The sequence below is a fragment of the Mangifera indica genome, chromosome 9 (assembly GCF_011075055.1).
Source record: "Mangifera indica cultivar Alphonso chromosome 9, CATAS_Mindica_2.1, whole genome shotgun sequence".
Taxonomy (NCBI): Eukaryota; Viridiplantae; Streptophyta; class Magnoliopsida; order Sapindales; family Anacardiaceae; genus Mangifera; species Mangifera indica.
The window spans coordinates 11,215,935-11,234,336 of NC_058145.1; the positions used below are offsets into that span (position 1 = coordinate 11,215,935).

General features: G+C 35.8%; 2 protein-coding genes across 3 annotated transcripts; one reads left to right on the forward strand and one right to left on the reverse strand.

Annotated features, from left to right (window-relative positions):
• Positions 1-7,609: 7,609 nt before the first annotated feature.
• On the reverse strand, positions 7,610-13,897 carry LOC123225073 (pseudouridine-5'-phosphate glycosidase-like). 2 transcript variants are annotated; one of them, XM_044648925.1, is made up of 13 exons: positions 13,823-13,897; positions 13,649-13,736; positions 12,963-13,073; positions 12,632-12,714; positions 12,232-12,291; positions 12,036-12,096; positions 10,043-10,149; positions 9,891-9,968; positions 9,240-9,285; positions 9,022-9,142; positions 8,827-8,912; positions 8,521-8,604; positions 7,610-7,969 (listed from the first exon to the last, which is right to left on the reverse strand). In XM_044648925.1, the coding sequence occupies exons 1-12, from the start codon at positions 13,877-13,879 to the stop codon at positions 8,522-8,524; spliced, it is 981 nt and encodes a 326-aa protein (XP_044504860.1). In that variant the 5' UTR covers positions 13,880-13,897; the 3' UTR covers positions 7,610-7,969; position 8,521. The 2 variants fall into 2 exon arrangements, with proteins under 2 accessions (XP_044504860.1, XP_044504859.1); XM_044648924.1 differs by having other exon boundaries at positions 7,610-8,088.
• Positions 13,898-17,541: 3,644 nt separating this feature from the next.
• LOC123226398 lies at positions 17,542-18,396 on the forward strand (the record flags this gene model as incomplete). Its single annotated transcript, XM_044650911.1, is given in 2 exon segments — positions 17,542-17,894; positions 18,284-18,396. Coding segments are annotated over 2 exon segments (390 nt in total), but the record flags the coding sequence as incomplete, so codon positions are not given.
• Between the last annotated feature and the right edge of the window lie 6 nt (positions 18,397-18,402).

An 18,402-nucleotide genomic window follows, 5' to 3' on the forward strand; every position in this document is an offset into this window, starting at 1 on the left:
ACCGAGCCAATCGACGATGATTAGAGGCAGAAAAAGGGTTTGCTTGTTCCGTGCAGGAAACACATTGACACTAAGGATTCTCAGGATCATGAGGTTGGAGCAGGTAAATAGTTTCACCTCGAGGGGTGAATCCATAAATTTCTGCTTGGGGAGTATCACCAAATGGTGCATAGGAAAACTGGGTAGGAAAACACTGAGGTTGTTTTGTTGATGAAGAAGGTTCATCATAAGAGATAGAGAGTCGGCCACTGGTAGATCTAGTAAACTGAGGATTCGTGTATTGAAAGGTGGAACTTCAGTTGTCTGGATCTGTTCATATGCAGTGTACCACTTTTTTGGAATGAGGGCTTCCAATTGATCCTTTGGCATCTGTTTTGGGACAAGGGTACAATAGGGCTTTCGATCTGTGTCAACTGTGAGTAAAATAACATCATGCGTCTGATCTGGTGTAGCTATATCCAGTGAATGATTTTGGACTCTGTAAACAATCTGGTAGTGGATGGTTGCCATCAACGTTTGACCTTGTGGGGAACAGCTCATGTAACTTGAACTTGAAACTTTAAAGCTTGACAAACCAAGGGTCTTAGAGTGACATACAAAAATTTGGAAAAAGAGTCACCATGACAGTACCAGCATTCAAAGTTGTCTGGACAGTTCCAAGATTAGCATGTTCAAAATTGGGAAATCCGGTATCCAAGAGGGTGATCCTTGAAGTGGTTGGAAGACATTTACGGCCATGAAAGGTGAGAGCAAATCGGATAGCACCAAAGTGCAAGTGAGTGTATCCTTTAGCAAGCCATTCGTGAGTAAAATGAGCAGGATACTCAAGAGTAATGTATTGTTTAGCAATTGTAGCAGGAAGTTGATAACTACTGAAAGAAGTACTTTGAACGTACTCTTTGATTTTTACAGCTGAAGGGTGAATGATAGTCTTTAAGGTTCGACGAAGAGATGTGAGGGGTTTTAAGTAATTGTGGTAGGGGTTTAAGAAGATAAAGTTTGTAGTAGGAAGACGAGATTCATTATCGAGGTACTTGATTTCATACAGACTATCCAGCTTGTATGAAAAATGTCGGGTTAAGGTTGCAATAGTGGGGGCAGGAATAATATGAGTATCACTTTGAGGAGTAGGAGTTTGACAAGCCATGAGAGAGAAATTAAGTTTGGGCAAAAATAATTAATACTCAAAGAATAAAACTAACAGAGGTATGACTCTAATACCATGGGATTTGACTAGGTTATGGAACTGAGTGAGGAGGATAACATGATCTTTATCATTTCGAGAAAATTTAATTATGTTGTGTTTTATGGTCGTGAAAATCCACTTGCTGATACCACTGATTATATTCCTCCTACTGGCTGGCATGATTCAAAAGATGATTCTGATGATTCCGATGAGCCCCAAAACCCACCTACTCAAATTTTTCCCCCACACCAAAACTTAAGTCCCAATGAAAATGGATTCCAAAAGTACAATCTTTGGTTTCCTCTCCTTCTCCTTGTATGATGTTTTAACCTGCAGAATTTTCTCCTTTGGAACCGGTTTCTGATCCAGTCCAACGAACAACTCAGGCATGGAAAATCAAAGACCCTCAGACTATTAAACCTGATGGCACTCCAGAACGAGTCAGCCCAACCGAAATCATTCTCAATTGGCAGTCTGAAAATGCTCTGGCCTAAAACCAAGTCCTACAAGACTTACACCATACGACCCAACGAATTGAAAAGAAAATAGACTCCCAGGCCCATTTGGTGATGAAGCCTATTGATGCTCTTCAACTCAAAATCCAACAAGTCCATACTGACATTATGTCTTGTATTGATCAATAAATTCATTTCCATTACCAACAACAGGAGATGAATTCTCTTAAAGCTCAATTAGCTCATTTGGAAGCCATGGTCCAACAAGGGCCTCGCATTGCTATTCCTCTTGTTTTGCCTTTCCACCCTTATGATGCACCTCCTCCTAGCCTTTTACCTAAAGAACCACAACAAATTTACACTGACCGTTACCTTCAAGGATTTACAAATTATAAAAGTCTTTTTGGAGACTCTTCTGTTTTCCATCCAAAACCTAAACCTAAACCTCCTAAACCTCGCCATACTTCTTTCCCATTCAGACATATTCCTACACCTGTTCCTCCCCCTCCCCCTTCTCATGGAAAAGCCATAGTCATATCTGAACCCATTGATACTACCCATACTGATTCATTACCCTCTCAACACGCTATCTTTCCTAATCTTATCAGTGATTATCTCATGGCTCATACTAAAAACTCCACATCTGGATTCTCAGAACCAAGTACTGAATCCTCAGTCACAATTTCAGATACCTCTTCTGTTCTCTCTGATACTCAACTTGTTTTGGCCTATGAATATGGTCAAACTTCACAACCCCAAGATGAAGCTGAGTCTACCATAGAAAAACCTCTTCCTTCAGAACAACCTTCTCGGACATCCCAATATGTGCCCAATACTACTTCCAAGTTTCAGACTTTTACATTTGATGATATTCCAGTACCTCAGTATCGAAATCGTATCCATGAAATGACTGGTTGGCTTAATACTGAGATATTGAAACCTGGTGCCAATCTTGTACAGGTTTTAACCTCTTTTGTCTCTCACTTTACTGGTGACTTGAAAGAATGGTGGATTACTCTTGCTCAGTATAGATAGACTCAACTGTTACAAATTCCCGATATTGATCAATTCATGTACAATATTTATGTGGAATTTTTAGGCAGTCCGACCCATATTGCAGACCAGGCCCGTGAAGAATTTTTTAAGCTCAAATATTGTTCCTTCAACCCCAAAGATCTGGAAAAGCATTTCAAAAAAGCCCATGCTCGTTTTTACAATCTCAAAGGTGTTGATGACCCAAACTTGAAACAGGCTTACCTCAACCAATTGCCCGAACCTCTTGGCAATGAAACCCTCCGGTTTCTTGAGTTCCAAGGCCGCACCTTGGCCTAAACCACACTTGGTGATCTTTATCAACTGGTGCTCAACCAATTACAAATACTCTGCAACAAATACAAATTTCTTATCAATGTGGATAAACTTGAAAAATCATTAGGACGAACTTGTGACCGTCCTGACCTCAAGATCAAATGCTCTCATAGTGATAAAACTTGTGATTGTCGTACCACCAAGAAACGACATCATAGAAAATACAATCCCAAGTACAGAAGAAAGACTCAATTCTTCAAACCTCGAAGATCTAGACGGCGTTTCTTTCGTAGAAAGAAATCTTTCAAGAAAAATGATCGTTGCTTCATTTGCAAAAAGAAAGGTCATTTCTCTAAAGAATGCCCTCTTGCCAAAATGAAGAAGATGATCCAACATATCTCTCAAATTGCAGATTTAGCCAATGATGATGTGGAATCTCTTTACTCTGAAACAAAATCAGAACACTCAGATCTGGATTTCATTCTTTATGACTCCCAGACTGATGATTCTCCTAACAACTCCTCTGAAAAAGAAGAAGTGTCTCCCTCTTATGGAGTCATGTTACAAGCTCATCATCCACAACATCAGCAACCTCTGGCTGAACTCAAGCTTTTGCTAAATAAATATGAGCGCCCCATCAAACTCATCGCCTTGATTGACACAAGAGCAATTTCTTCAATTCTCAAGCCCTCTGTCACCCCTCTTAGTTATTGGCGACCTTATAAACAATACTTTCGTGCTGCAAACAATGAAGTCTTTGCTACTGAGGCTATTAGCAAGACTTTCACAATACAACCCTTTCCTTCCATCAATATCAGCTACAAGTTTCTTGCCTCTGACCTTCCTGACAAAGATGCAATTATTGGCTTTGACCTCATTCAAAAATTCCTAAACAAACAAGTCTACCTGCGTTCTGATGGGTTACAACACACTCAACAATTCCTTCCGTGGAGTAAAATTCCAAATTACTTCACTATTACCCCTTTTGAAGCTCTGAAGCAGCAAATCATTTTGGAATCATGTGCAACTTCACATACAGATTTTCTCACTAAGTGCAATCATTCTTTGTGAAAAAATCCTGAGTATTTTATTACTCTCCCTTTCAAAAAGAATGAAGATATCAACCCCACCAAAGCAAGTCATCATGGACTTAATCCTGACCTAACTCAACAAGCAAAACAAGAATTGGCTCAACTCAAACAAGAAGGCCTTATCGAACCTACTCAATCCCCTTGGGCTTGTGCATCATTCTATGTCAACAAACGTGTAGAACAGATCAGAGGAAAACTAAGGCTTGTTATCAATTATAAGCCTCTCAACAGTTTTCTACAAGATGACAAATTTCCAATACCTAATAAGCAACATTTCTTTGCAAGATTAGCCCAAGCTACAGTCCTCTCCAAATTTGATCTTAAAGCTGGATTTTGGCAACTTGGTATCTCTCCCGAAGACAGACCCAAAACTGCTTTCTCCCTTCCTAGTCATCATTACCAATGGACTGTCATGCCTTTCGGACTCAAAACAGCCCATTCACTATTCCAAAAAGCCTTAACCAAGATTTTTAACCCAATACAAGACCAAGCTCTCATTTACATTGATAATATCCTGCTGTTTTCCCGAAATAATAAAGACCATGTCATTCTCCTCACTCAGTTCCATAACCTAGTCAAATCTCATGGTATCATGTTTTCTGAAAAGAAGATGCTACTTACACAATCGTCCATAGAATTTCTGGGAATGACAATCTCTAATGGATCCTATGTTCCTCAGCCTCACATTGGAATCCACCTCCAAGATTTTCCTGACGAATATCTTTTTAAAAAACAGATCCAACAATTTCTTGAAATTGTCAACTATGTCTCTAAGTTTGTCCCACACCTTAGCCATTACATCAAACCCCTCTACCAGATGCTTCAAAAAGAACTTCCTTCATGGACAGATGTACACAACCAGTCCATTAAAAAACTCAAGGCCCTCATTCCAAAATTATCCCCGCTAAAACTTCCTTCAGAAGGAACCAGAATTTTACAGACTGACGCAAACAATGACCACTAGTCTGCCATTCTTCTTGAAGACCTCAATGGACACAAACACATATATGGATATAAGAGTGGACACTTCAAACCTTCAGAATTGCATTATCATTCCACCTTCAAAGATATCTTAGTTGTCAAAAGAGGAATTGAGAAGTTTGAATTTCATCTCAGTGGACATCATTTCACAGTGGAGACAGACATGACCTCTTTCCCATCCATGTTAGTCCCTAAATCCAAACGCCTCCCTAATCCACAACTTATGTGATGGAATGAGTGGTTCTCAAACTACTTTTTTACTATAAAACATGTCAAAGGAAAAGACCACATTGTCTCTGATTACTTTTCCCGACCTTCGTATAAAAAACCATCCAAACCACTTATCCTATACTCACCTCCACTTTCGATTTATACCATGTCTTCCTCCAATCCTTTACCTCCTGGAATTTCAGATTTACCTCCTGAATTTTCCTCCCTCTACTCCTCATTACCCATTGATGAGACCGAGACCTTCAAAACCTTACTTTTTTCCTATCAAACCAAAACAATCCAAGACACCGGTCCCTACACACTTGGCTCTATTGGCATTCATCCCGAGTTTCCTTACATCACTCTCTTCTCCATCAGAAACCCTACTCGAGATTTCACTTGAAATTCCCTATGGTTTCTATGGTATTTACTTGCAAAATATACTATAGCCATTGAATTCCCTGTTAGCCTTATGCTTACCTGGCTCCATCATATCGAACATGGCCCATATGATCCAGAGTTCCTTCTATTCAGGATCTTTCTCCAATGGTTTTATCACCTCCCTTAGTGAACTTGTACTTTCTTCCAGTACCAATTGGACCACCAAAGTTTTAGTCGACCTGCCGAAGCCCAACACTCTATCCTGTTTTTCACTCGAAAGGCCCAAGTCTTCAAATATCACAAAAAGATACTATTTGAAACCCATACCTGCAAATATGCGCATCTTCCATACAGCCTACAAAAATACCGTACCACATATACCCAAGAATACCGTAACTTTGAACGTTCCATCACTGAAGCCAACTCAATTATTCCCCACCAGGTCTGCCCTACGTCTGCTGATGACGCCCCTTGGGAAGAGTATCCGACCCCCTACATGGCCCAGCTTGAACATGACCGAGATATTTTCTACTCCAAGCTCAATAACCGCCACAAGATGACAAATCCGACAAAGTCTACTTCCAGCTCACAAGACATGGATATCTCACCTCAATTATCTCCTGAGCTGTCTTTATCCACGTGGCATAATCCTCAGCGCATCATTGAAATTGAAGGAGAATTCCCTCATGTTCCAGTCCATCCTGATGTTGATCCAGCCACGTATCCCACCTATGATCAAGATCCAACGGTATACAAATATCTACAAAAAGATTCATATCCTGCTTTTTGCTCTCAAAGCACGTGCACCCATAATTATAAACATTTTGTGATTCATGCTGATATGCCAGAAGATAGTGCTCCCGACACCCACTCAGAAGACTCCCTAGGTGGCAATCTCCCCGTCCTCCACGATTTTTTCTCTCAAAAAACTGAATCCCTCGAAGATATCGACTTTGACGCAATCGATGCTCTGGTGGCCCAACACCACCAACTATCCGACAGAATGATATCAACAAAGACCACGACTTCCACCTCTCAAGGTCCAGGATCCTCCACGTCTCCCCACTTGGCCCTCTAGGCCCAGACTGTTTGGCCTCACATGCCGACCATATGTATAATTATTTTGTTTTTGTATCTTTTCACATGTCATTTTAATTATTTGCTTGTGATGTAAGCGCTTACGCTTGTAATAGATGCCCTCCAGCTGACATCTCGTTTGCTTGTAAACTTTGCCTATAAATAGCAGTCCCTTCTCTTCGAAGGGAAAATCAGCTTTCAATACACTCCTCTCTCCATGAATACAGTAGCTTAATCTTTCTTAAGTCTTGGGCAAAAGTCATTAATCTCTTTGAGTCAAAATTATCAATCCACCTCTTATACCACTAATCTATGCAAAAGTATGCTTTGTACTTGCCTTGTAGTACAAGGATCCTGTACATCAAAACTCGTACGGGTTGGTTCCATACCAAAACGGAGTAGTCCAAACACTTAGACTCCATAAAAGGTTAGGTTGACTATGAGCTGAGCGACCTCAAGCCCGTAAAAGGACCCTTCCATCAGCCTATAGAATCTGTTAGGCTCTAACTGGGTCATACCTTGAGTACGAGTTGTCTGTTTCACTACCATAATCCTTGACATACATTAGTCTAAGCCTTGATTGCTCTATGAAGGTTCCTAACCAACCAGGGTTAACCCCCATCAGAAGGCCACTGATTTCACTAATGAAGCTACACAAAAACAGAATTTTCATGATGAACAAAGAGAGTTACCGATAACAAGCTAAATGAAGTACAGATTTACTTCATTCTAATCACTAAGTGCGCGCGGGTGCATTCACGTGGGTGCATACTAATGCGTGTGAATACGTACGATGCATTGATACATTATATTATATATTATAAAAATTCCTGGTTTTTGGTTTGATTTTTTTTCATGGTTTGTGTTGCAAATTTGCAATAAGTTGATCTCATAAAATTATGATAAATTTCCATAAAAACTTGTACAAAATTGCTTCTCTATCAGATTAAGGCATAACAAATTTACATGCATTTTAAAGCAAATACATATTAACTGAAGACATGAAGATTTTGATCTCACAATATTGTAGAGGTTCACTATAAATCTCATCACAATTTACAAAACACCACTTTTACAGAAAAATAACTTATATAAGATACTCTCATGTTGATGTAAGGATATCTTGTGATATTATCACAAATGAGATGATTTTCCTTTTCATTTTTCCCCTTAGCATTCAGTTTAATTCCTTGTCTCCATGGTCTTTCCTTCCACACAACTTCTAAAAGTGCATATAAATTATCAAAATAGGCTGAAACTTTTCTTCAGAAGTTCAATATCTACATAATTTTTAATGGTTGATTTGGTCTATTAGAACTGGAAGAAATTAAATTCAAAATAATGTAAATATGTGTGTAATCCAAGCTATCTTGAGCATAGAATGCTAACTGAACAAATCCTGCCAAAAATCAGAACCACGAAAGCCAAAATCAAATCATACCTCATACAAGAAGGGATCAGGGATAGAGAGAATGCAAAATAGTCTCACTTCAAATTATTCCAAGTACTCAATTTAAGTTTAATAGTTTCATATATACGAAATTATAGAATATTCTCTCTACAGAAATAATTAGAGCACCAGTACACACTATCAATCTATTCACTTCAAAATATATATAATTACTGCTAGAAAATTTGAGCACACTGAAAATCCAGAAAAAGATGATAATACAATGGCAATTTCTCAATGACTCATGAGCAATGATCAAAGTAACATACAGATCTAATGACAAATTTTTAAGAGATGCAGCTTGTTTTTTCTCTATTTAATTTAAAAAGTACATTTTTATTGAAACATCATAAACAAATCAATAAAGAATATGAAATTTACCTTAACTACAATGTTGTCTAAGCTGGGAAAGAGCTGCGGCAATCTTAGCGCCAACAAGAGCATTATTTTTCACAAGTGCAATGTCTAAAAATTTAGTTAAGCATAAAGAAACACTCAAAACATCATTTGCAACTCAAAGTAGAAATATAAAATCTATTAATATACTATTACAGGGTTTTTTTTTTTCTGTTCCTATGCAATTAAAAAGTTCACAAGCAGCTGCGGTGTCCTGCTGCTTAAACACCAATTACATGCAAAGAATGTAAACAAATACACTTATTCTTCAATATAATAAGAAAAGGATACTTGAAGAGAGTGACACTCCTCTGGTTAATTCATTCACTCTTGCAAGCAAAAATGGAGTCTCAGCATTTCCTGTTATGTTCTTTTCCCTGTCGAACAAGAGTTGTAGGTCAAGTAGAATTAGGTCCATGGTAACGTATATAAAGAAACTATAAAATGGAAATGTAATTATGTTTGATGAGAAAAAGATGATTTCACCTTGCTTCTCTAAGGGCAGTCTGGATTGCTGACTCAATTAAGTTTCCAGAAGCTGAGTGTTCTTTTGGTATTGGAACAGCAATCAAGATTCCAGATCCAAGCTTAAGTTTTAGGTTTGCATCTGAAATCGATAATAACCGCCATAACAGAAAACAGGAATTACTTACAAATTTTTTATTATTAAAATAAATATAACATGAGCCAACAGTTTCACTTGCCTATTAACCGAGCACATTCTTGTGGGCTATCGACACGACAAGGCACCTAAATTTTTGTCAAAAGTCAAAGAAGACATGTTTACACAAACCAAAATTAAAAGAAAGCATGCACAGAATAAATATATGCATTTTAATTCACTTGCAATCTAGAAGCCATTTCAGCAACCATCATTATTCTAATGGCTTCTGAACTTAAAAATCTTCTTGGGACTTCCAGCCAGAAAATGCAAGCACAGTATATTGACCTCCTCTCTTTTGAGGAGTCCTTTACATCAGAGAGAGAGAGAAATAGAGCTTCCAACATGTCAAATTGTTTCCCCACTCTGCTCTTTCTTCCCATTGAAGAAGAAATGTTTATCTATTTTTTACCATTAAAATGAAAATGGGTTAGTATATGATTACTAATGAGATCAAGTTAATTGTGTGACCACCAATTAAGATATCTAATGCATGGACATTTGCTTGGATAAACCTCTCTTTTTATGATGGTGAAAAGAGAGCACCACAGCAAAACCAATATGACTGTTAGGCACCATCATTGAATATCATTTTAGATAACCACCATATATTGAATTCTATATTAAAACCTAAATATTCATTATGTATCATAACTCAAAGGAAAATGCACCAGACAAAGTTGACCATTAATACCTTGCAGCCACTAGTTTCAGTGAAAAAAGCTGGGAACTCATGAGTCTTATAGGCAGCAACACAAACTCCCTGAGTTTCCTGTACTGATGGTGACAAAGTTCAGAATCTGAGGCGAATCACTATACAGATATTGGAGATGAAATAGTAAGTACCAAATACTCAAGGGTCCTCGGAATATCTAAAATGGACTTTACACCAGCAGAGATGACAGCTACTGGAGTTCTTCCAAGCTCTGTAAGATCTGAGGATATATCCATTGCTGCATAGAGAACATCAAAACAAGAAATGGTGCAGAGAATTACTAATTGAATGGTTTCTAGAAAAAAAAAAAAAAAAAGGATTATGGTCTAGCCCTTCAAAAACTAATATGACTCATCTCATCCATTGATATTTCTGCATGTATAATCCTATATTATCTTTTGATTTTAAATAATCATAAAAAACAAGAACAAAAAACATTTTCTACCTCCCAACCACAGGAGGCAAGATAACAGCAAGAGCTATAATATTAAATTGCAACCAGTTAAAAAATAGGATAATAGCTCTATAAAAATAAAGGACAAGTTCTTGTGTGCCCATCACATGATACAATGATTAAGTAGGTGCTATCTTGCTAAAGTTATGTTAGGGTTGGGACACTTGTCCTCAATCCAATGGTCAATTTCTATTATAAATATATGTTTTGGGTTTTAAAAGAAGAAAAGAAGAAAATATATTAGGATTTTGTTTGAGGGCAGTCATCCTTAGCTAATTTAGGGAGGTCTCTGGCACCTCGAATGGCCGGAAAATGGGAGGCCCCAAACTCTTCAAAATGTTCGGTTTATCCTTGTAATATTTTGATTAATGAAATAGTTTTAGTTTATTATGTTTTTTGTGTTTTAGTAGAATAAGAGTTAGATTCCTAACAAAATAGTATCAGAGCATTCAATCCAGTGGGGAAGACAGATGATAGTCGAAAAAGTGAAGATTCGCCAGAAAAAGTGAAGAGTCGCCAAAAAATGTCACAGAAGAGGCTGACTTGAAGAAGAATAATCATAAGGAGAAATGAGTCCGAAAGTGTAAAAAGAGAAGAAGAGGAAAACGAAAACAGAAGAAGAAGAAGAAGGAGAAGAAAATGAAATGCCGGCGGAAGCGAAAAAAAAAAAAGTCAGAAGACAGAAGGGAGAAAAAGCAGAGAAGAAAGAAGAAGAGAAAAAACGAGGAGAAGAAAAGAGAAAGGAGAGAGAAAAAAATAAAGAAAAAAGGTGGAGGGCAATGGTGGTTGGTTTGTTGGGAAAAGGAGGAGAGCTGTGGTTTGTTGGGAAAATAGAAAAGAAGGCAATAAGTGGGGTTCTTAGGAAGAGAAAAAGAAAAGATGTGGGGTGTTGAAAAAAAAAAAAAGTGAAGAAGCAACAGTAGAGAGAGAGGGTAGGGAGATAAAAAATAATAATAATAATAAAAAAAAATTAAAAAAATTTAAAAAATCAGAAAAAAATTTAAAAAGAAAAAAAAATCTATAAATATCCATCTTGAGGACAATATGGTTTTGAAGGGGAGGGAAATGTTAGGATTGAGACATTTGTCCTCAATCCAATGGTCAATTTCTATTATAAATATATGTTTTGGGTTTTAAAAGAAGAAAAGAAGAAAATATATTAGGGTTTTGTTTGAGGGCAGCTATCCTTGGCTGATTTAGGGAGGTCTATGACGCCTCGAACGGCCAGAAAATGAGAGGCCCTGAACTCTTCGAAATGTTCGGTTTATCTTTGTAATATTTTGATTAATGAAATAGTTTTAGTTTATTATGTTTTTTATGTTTTAATTTTGTGTTTTAGTAGAATAAGAGCTAGGTTCCTAACAAGTTACAGCAAACATCATTCCAAGTGAGAGGTTCACGGCTTTTCATAATAAAGAACCATTTCTTTCATCTACACGTAGACCATCTTACTACAGTCAGATGATTAATGAACCACATTGTTTGAATTTTGCAACTAAAAATTCAAAAGACCCCTGCAATACAGAATATAGAATGGCTTCGGAATTAACAAAGCATAACTAGACGTCATAAAGATGGGCCATCTCATATCACTCCTTGATTGCAAATTAAGAAACATATTGCACAACAAATAGTATCTATTATCATGATAAAATGGATGCAAAACTTACTCTGCTCTCCATACCGGTGTACACCTCCAATTCCCCCAGTAACAAATACAGGGATGCCAACCTATTGAAATTTGAGCATTTAAGTAATAGCAAAATAAACATTAATGTTGCAAGAATTGGAAAGAAAAAAAATGCAAAGAAATTTGTATAAGCCAAAGCACAGAGAATTAAGACAATTAAGCCTAAAGTTAGTTACCATTGAAGCAAAAAACATTGTTGCAGAAACAGTAGTTGCACCATTCCCTCTGGTAGCCACCTGAAAAGTGCATCAGTCATTTATGAACTTAATTGTGAATTGAATCAGCATAGAAGGTTCAGTGTATTGTTTCATGGCATTCCATCATCTCTTCTGCTAAAAAAATTTTGGAAATTACAACACAACAGGTTTTTCGAAACCATTTATAATATGTTTTCAAAATGGCTAGATATAATTCAGTGTAGTATTTCATTCAAGAAAACTGTAATGCAACAGAAATTTCATATTACGTGAACATTAAAATCCAAAACAAGGAAGAAACTGAAAAAAATACATATAAGAAGATCATTCATAAGAGAGCCTTATTGAAAATGGTGATTGATATCTAAGTGCCACTCACAACATGAGCAATGTCCCTCCGAGCTGTCTTTTGTGCTCTACTTCCTAACCTAGCAAGCCTTTCCAGTTCTTCAATACTCAAACCTACATAAAGCAATATCTTAGCAACATGGGAAAATAAAATGTTAAACCACCATATAAGAGGAAAAAAGAGGCTGCTGAGTCTAACATTTGGATCCAATTTTGCGATCCCACAAAGAAAACAGGAAACAATTCAGGTACCCCAAGAAAAGGTACTCAAAATTTAAAACCTGGCAATAAGATAGAAAAGAGTTTGGATTCCTTCATGCTATCATTTAAAAAGCTTCCAAGAAAAACTTTAAGAGAAACACCTATACATGGCACGCCATCTAAAATAGCAATCGTTGCAGGAACTGCTCCATTCTCCCTGACAATTGCCTCCACCGTCTTTGCAGTTTCCAAATTTTGAGGATATGGCATCCCTGCACATAAGCAACAAATGCTAATAAAACCATGAAATTCAGCATATTCAACCAAAAATATACTAGGGGATCACACATTTCACAATGTCACACAATTGTCACAATAAAAATTAGAACAGGAACTCCTTCACATTCACTCTTTCAAACAAATAAATTATTCCACAAGCCCAAAAATAAAACATACAGAGTTCAAGAGTAGTCACCAGAGATAAACTTTTGGGATCCCAAAAGATTAAATCTACAATACTATGAGGTGTGTTCTTAAATCAAATTTCATTCTACCAAAAGAATTTCCTAGAAAAGAGATAAATTGCAGCTGTTAATGCAAGGAATACTAAAACATTCAACACATTGCAACATGAGACTATTCTCATATTGCAACTAATCCCAGTAACATTGCCGGGCCAGCAAGGAAACACATTAAGAGGGATTGACAAAAGCAGAAAAACTAAGTATGCAACTTCTTGTGACTACAAATATTATTGTTCTCAAACTGCACCAAATCCCAGCAACGTTACTTGCAAAAGTAGAAGGGAATAATAAAAGCAGAAAAGAGAGAGCCAGTTTGAGAATACCATGGGAGATAATGGTAGATTCAAGAGCAACAACAGCTTCTCCATTGGATAGAGCTTCACTCACGTCTGGAGAAAGCTTCACTAAACCCTGAACGCCAGATAAAATTAATAAATATATATTATTAAAAAAAAAAAAACGATGAATGAAAGAAATACGAAAGAGTTTGACTTTACTTTAGGGCTCAAATGATTGTGAAGACTGGACAATCTTGAGAGAGCTTTTGATGCCATTTCTGCTAGAATTCTTAGTGTTTTTCAGAGAACTGCAGTCAATCGGTTTTTATGGCTTCGATTTCACAGTTTGACTCGTGAAAGTCTCTTGGCGGTTGGGACTAATGACAACAATCCCCTGAGGTTTTAGTAAAATCTCCCAACAATTACAGGAATAACAAGAGCTCCCCACTGCTATTGTTAAAAACTTAAAATAAGAGTAAATAAAATTTTCCACCCAAGGTGTGGTCTTAAAAACATTTTTTTTACTCTTAATTATATAAAATAATATTTTAATATTTAAACTCAAATTCAAACCCTATTTAAAAAAATAATAATATAAAATTTTTTTTTTAATATTTATTAAATTTAAACATAAAAAAAATATTTTTTTATTAAATTCATATATTTTAAATATGATAATTTAACTTTTAAAAATATTATTGTATTTAGTTTTTTTTAGGTGTAATTATTATTTTTGAAATTATTAAGGGGCAAAATAATATGCCAAAAATTTCCAAAAGACCAACAAACTTTTTTAAAATTTTCAATAACCTCTTAAAATTTTTTTAAAGACCTATGATATTTTTAAAAATTATATATTTACTTTTAATATACAATCATACGACAAAGACATCTCTATTTATTAAAACAAACGAAGAGAAAATAAGAAATAATTTTTTATATAATTTAAATATTTAAAATATTATTTTTTATTTTTGTTAATTTATAATTATATGATAATTTTAAAAAATAAAATACTAAAGATAAATATAAAATTTATTTTTAATATTATTATTTTATAATCACGTTTTAATTTTGAGTGAAAATTATTATTAATTATTGATTAGGTCGTATTCGTGGCATTATAAGGTTAAAAATGAGAAGTATGGGGTCATCCATCAAAAGATGATTAGATGAATCAGACAACAGTGAATAATTTAGTTAGAGGCTTCAAATATTTGCATACCAATGACCAAGAGAGTTTCGACAAAATAATTTAAAATTTGAAAATGATCATTTGACGGTTATCAAGAGAAAAGTTTCAAATCAGATCTTACATTACAAAACCTTCATAACAGCCACCCAATAGAGATGTTAACTTCCATATAAATATAAGTTATCAATATAGACATAAATTCATCTATTTAGACTATAAGGGTTAACAAAACGGTGAAAGACTAAAACTTTTAAAAAAATACTTGTGTTCGAGTTTATATTATATTTGTAAAACTTTAACTTATCTGACATAGTGGTTGTAGGTCTAGTCACTGCACCTCGAGGTTTGTCCATCCAACCAATCTAGACAAAGTTTCTTGGTTACCAAAAATAACTCATCTATTTAAATTCAAAATTATAGATTGATTTTCAAGGGAGACAAAGAATTCAAATGAGGTCTTTTCCCTCCAAAACAACTAGTAAAAACATTGTAGACGTAGTCATTCTAATTATTGAGTCAAACCACATAAAAATCTTGATGTCATGCTTCCTTCTTTTTTTAACTTTACATTCATTCACTTATCTTTCATGTTAATTTTAAGGCCAAACGACTATTTCCCACCCAAGGTATGCTGTAATGACAAGTTTCCACCCTTTAACTATGGAAATACCAAATACCCACCTATGATCGGTTAAATTTAACAAAACCCTAACGGTGGTAAATTTAATCTCATTTTCCCCCTAAAAGTTTAAAAACTAACATTTTTTTCCCTAAGTTAAGTTTGAAAAGATCGCATTTCCCCCCCTAGGGTTTATTTCCAAACCCTTTCACTTTCTCCTACGCCATCGCCGGCCGTCTTCCCCTCCCGACGGTTTCTCTTCCACCGACGACCCCCTTCAACTCCACCCCAACCCATCCGGCGCAGAGATACGTCGTCTAGGAAGAGAAATCGTCTTTCTAGACGATGATGAGTTGTCTCGTCTTCCTAGACGACGACGAGTCGTCTCGTCTTCCCAAACGACGATGAGTCGTCTCGTCTTCGTTTGGGAAGATGAAGAACTTCGTCTTCACCAACGAAGTTCTTCGTCTTCCACGACTTCTCCGATGTTGATCGGGCGTTCAAATGGGAGGAAAGAGATCGTCGGAAGGAGAGGATGCTTCGGGAGGGAGAGGTCGTCGGCAATGGAGCCGAAGATGTCACCGAAGATTTCAAAACGAAACCCTAGGTGAAACTGTGATTTTTTAAAACTTAGGCTGGGGGGAAATTTTAGTTTTTAAAGTTTATGAGGGCAAAAGTAGATTCTATTTTAGTTTATTTTTTATATTATAAAAAAAATGACGATTTTACCCTAACCACCGTTAGGGTTTTGTTAAATTTAACCAATCATGGGTGGGTGTTTAGTGTTTCCATAGTTAAAGGGTGGAAACTTGTCATTACAGCATACCTTGGGTGAGAAATAGTCATTTGGCCTAATTTTAAACACATATAGTTGACTTAGTTGATTCCTCTCAAACTCTTACTCTTATTGTTATAATCTATCTTACGCAAAACTTTAAATTACATACGTCAATTAGTAACAAGAAATCACAACAATAATTAGGCACTAGAAGGAGGGCAAAATGCATCTCACACTTTCATAGTTTTAGTAATGACTCATAGAAAGTGGCACATAAAAACATTGCATAATTTATAATTTATTTTGAAATAATTTGGAGATTGGATTAGAGTATCTCTTCTAAGACTAGGTCATTTTTAAGACTATTTCTAAACCTCAAATCAATCTTCACTCTAGTGCCCCACTGGCACACGATATTATCAATATGTTATCTATAACAACAAAAGAACAAAGTTTCAAGATATTCAAATCGCATAGATGATAAAGTGTCTATTAAGGACAAGAACTTGCCAATAATATAGTTACTATGCAATTTAATCATTTCATTAGTCGTTATCTCATAAAAGTTGAGACATGAAAATAGTGTTTACTTTAAATTATCCTTGATATCAATGTTTAGTTAATCAAACAATGATCAAACTAATATTAGATTTGGGGAAGACCCATTCTTGCTATGACTATAGATTTAATAGGAAATATTATCATAATTAAGTTACATAGTGAGATATTTATCTTGACTCGACAGTAATGAATCTTATATGATCAATCATAATCTTGATATACTTCACGACATATCCAATCACCATCATTCCATGACCTTAACTTAAGGACTATGTTAGACTGATATCAAACTAAACCAATCAATACACAAGACGTTTCAGAGATTTCAAATTAAAAAATCACATACACCATTGTTCATTCAAAAATTTGTTTCATAAGCACTAGAGTAATCATCTCCATGAAATCCTCTAGCAAACAGCCTGTGAACATATTTACAACATACATCAAGACATCAACAAATAACTTTGACACATGAGATTTTTTATTATCTTTTAATAAAGTTATTTATTACTATAATAGTTTTACTATATTATTTGTAACACAGATCAAAATGAGAGTAGAAGTTTTTACAATGACCATTGTATGTTTACATAAGATTTTCATGATCAAAATACATATTGATCTCCTCCTCTCAATTTTATCTTTATAAGAAAATTTATCATGGCATACATGAACTTGCAAATAAATAGTGCCATTTATGGTTGTATGAACATGGCATGACATGGACACATGTTGCCTTGAAGATTGGCTCTTGAAAAATATATCTAAGGGTATTTTCGGAATTATGATCTGAAATATAACCACCACAAACTCCAACGGTTCTCTGTTCTCTCGGCATTTGCAAGCTTCATTCATTCATTCATGGCTACCGAACTCTTCTTCACTCCCGTTACCAATCTTCCTCGCCCACTTGTAAATTTCCCAGAAAACCCGCTAAGAATCCCTCTTCTTACACTTCCACCCCTTACTACATCTTCTGGGTTTTCGTCCTTGAAGACTGTTTCAAGCTCCAAAGCTGGATCATCATCAGCTCTTCGCACTGTGCAAGAAGTGATTCAAGCTCCAAATTCAGATTCCCAAACTGCCCCTCCTTCGTCTTCTAAGCTTGTTCTTGTTGTTGGTGGCACTGGTGGTGTGGGTAGGCATCTATTGGTCTTTTTCCTTCTAGTCTTTTATATAATTCCTAATTTGTACTGAATGACAATTTAATTACTTATTTGTTTCAAATGTTATAAACATATTTAAAAAAATTCGGGTTACTGGAAGATATTTATCCCGCTAACAAAATCGGCAGCATTTCCATTGATGTATGTTATGGTACAAAATTTTGACTTTACTGGAAGATATTTACCCTGGTGATGATACTGGGATTTCGATGGCATTTCCCAGAAAATTTAGCCTTGAAAATTAGTTGGACTGAATTAATACGTACTGCTTTGATCTAAAGTATGCTAATTCTTTATTTCAGTTGTTCCTTTAATGCCATGGTTGTTGTTTGTAAATTTTGATAGTTGGTTCTCTCTTCAGGGCAATTGATAGTGGCATCGCTGCTTAGCCGGAATATCAAAGCACGGTTATTAATCAGAAATCCTGAGAAAGCAGTTACTCTGTTCGGCAAACATGATGAGGAAAACCTGCAGGTGCCC

Excerpts from the sequence above, each read along its gene's own strand:
- LOC123225073 (XM_044648925.1), bottom strand. The coding sequence starts at position 13,879 with ATGGCATCAAAAGCTCTCTCAAGATTGTCCAGTCTTCACAATCATTTG. Across the intron at positions 12,097-12,231 it reads CAATGTTTTTTGCTTCAATG|GTTGGCATCCCTGTATTTGT; the intron begins GTAACTAACTTT and ends AAATTTCAATAG. Across the intron at positions 9,969-10,042 it reads CGAGGACCCTTGAGTATTTG|GAAACTCAGGGAGTTTGTGT; the intron begins GTACTTACTATT and ends CCATCAGTACAG.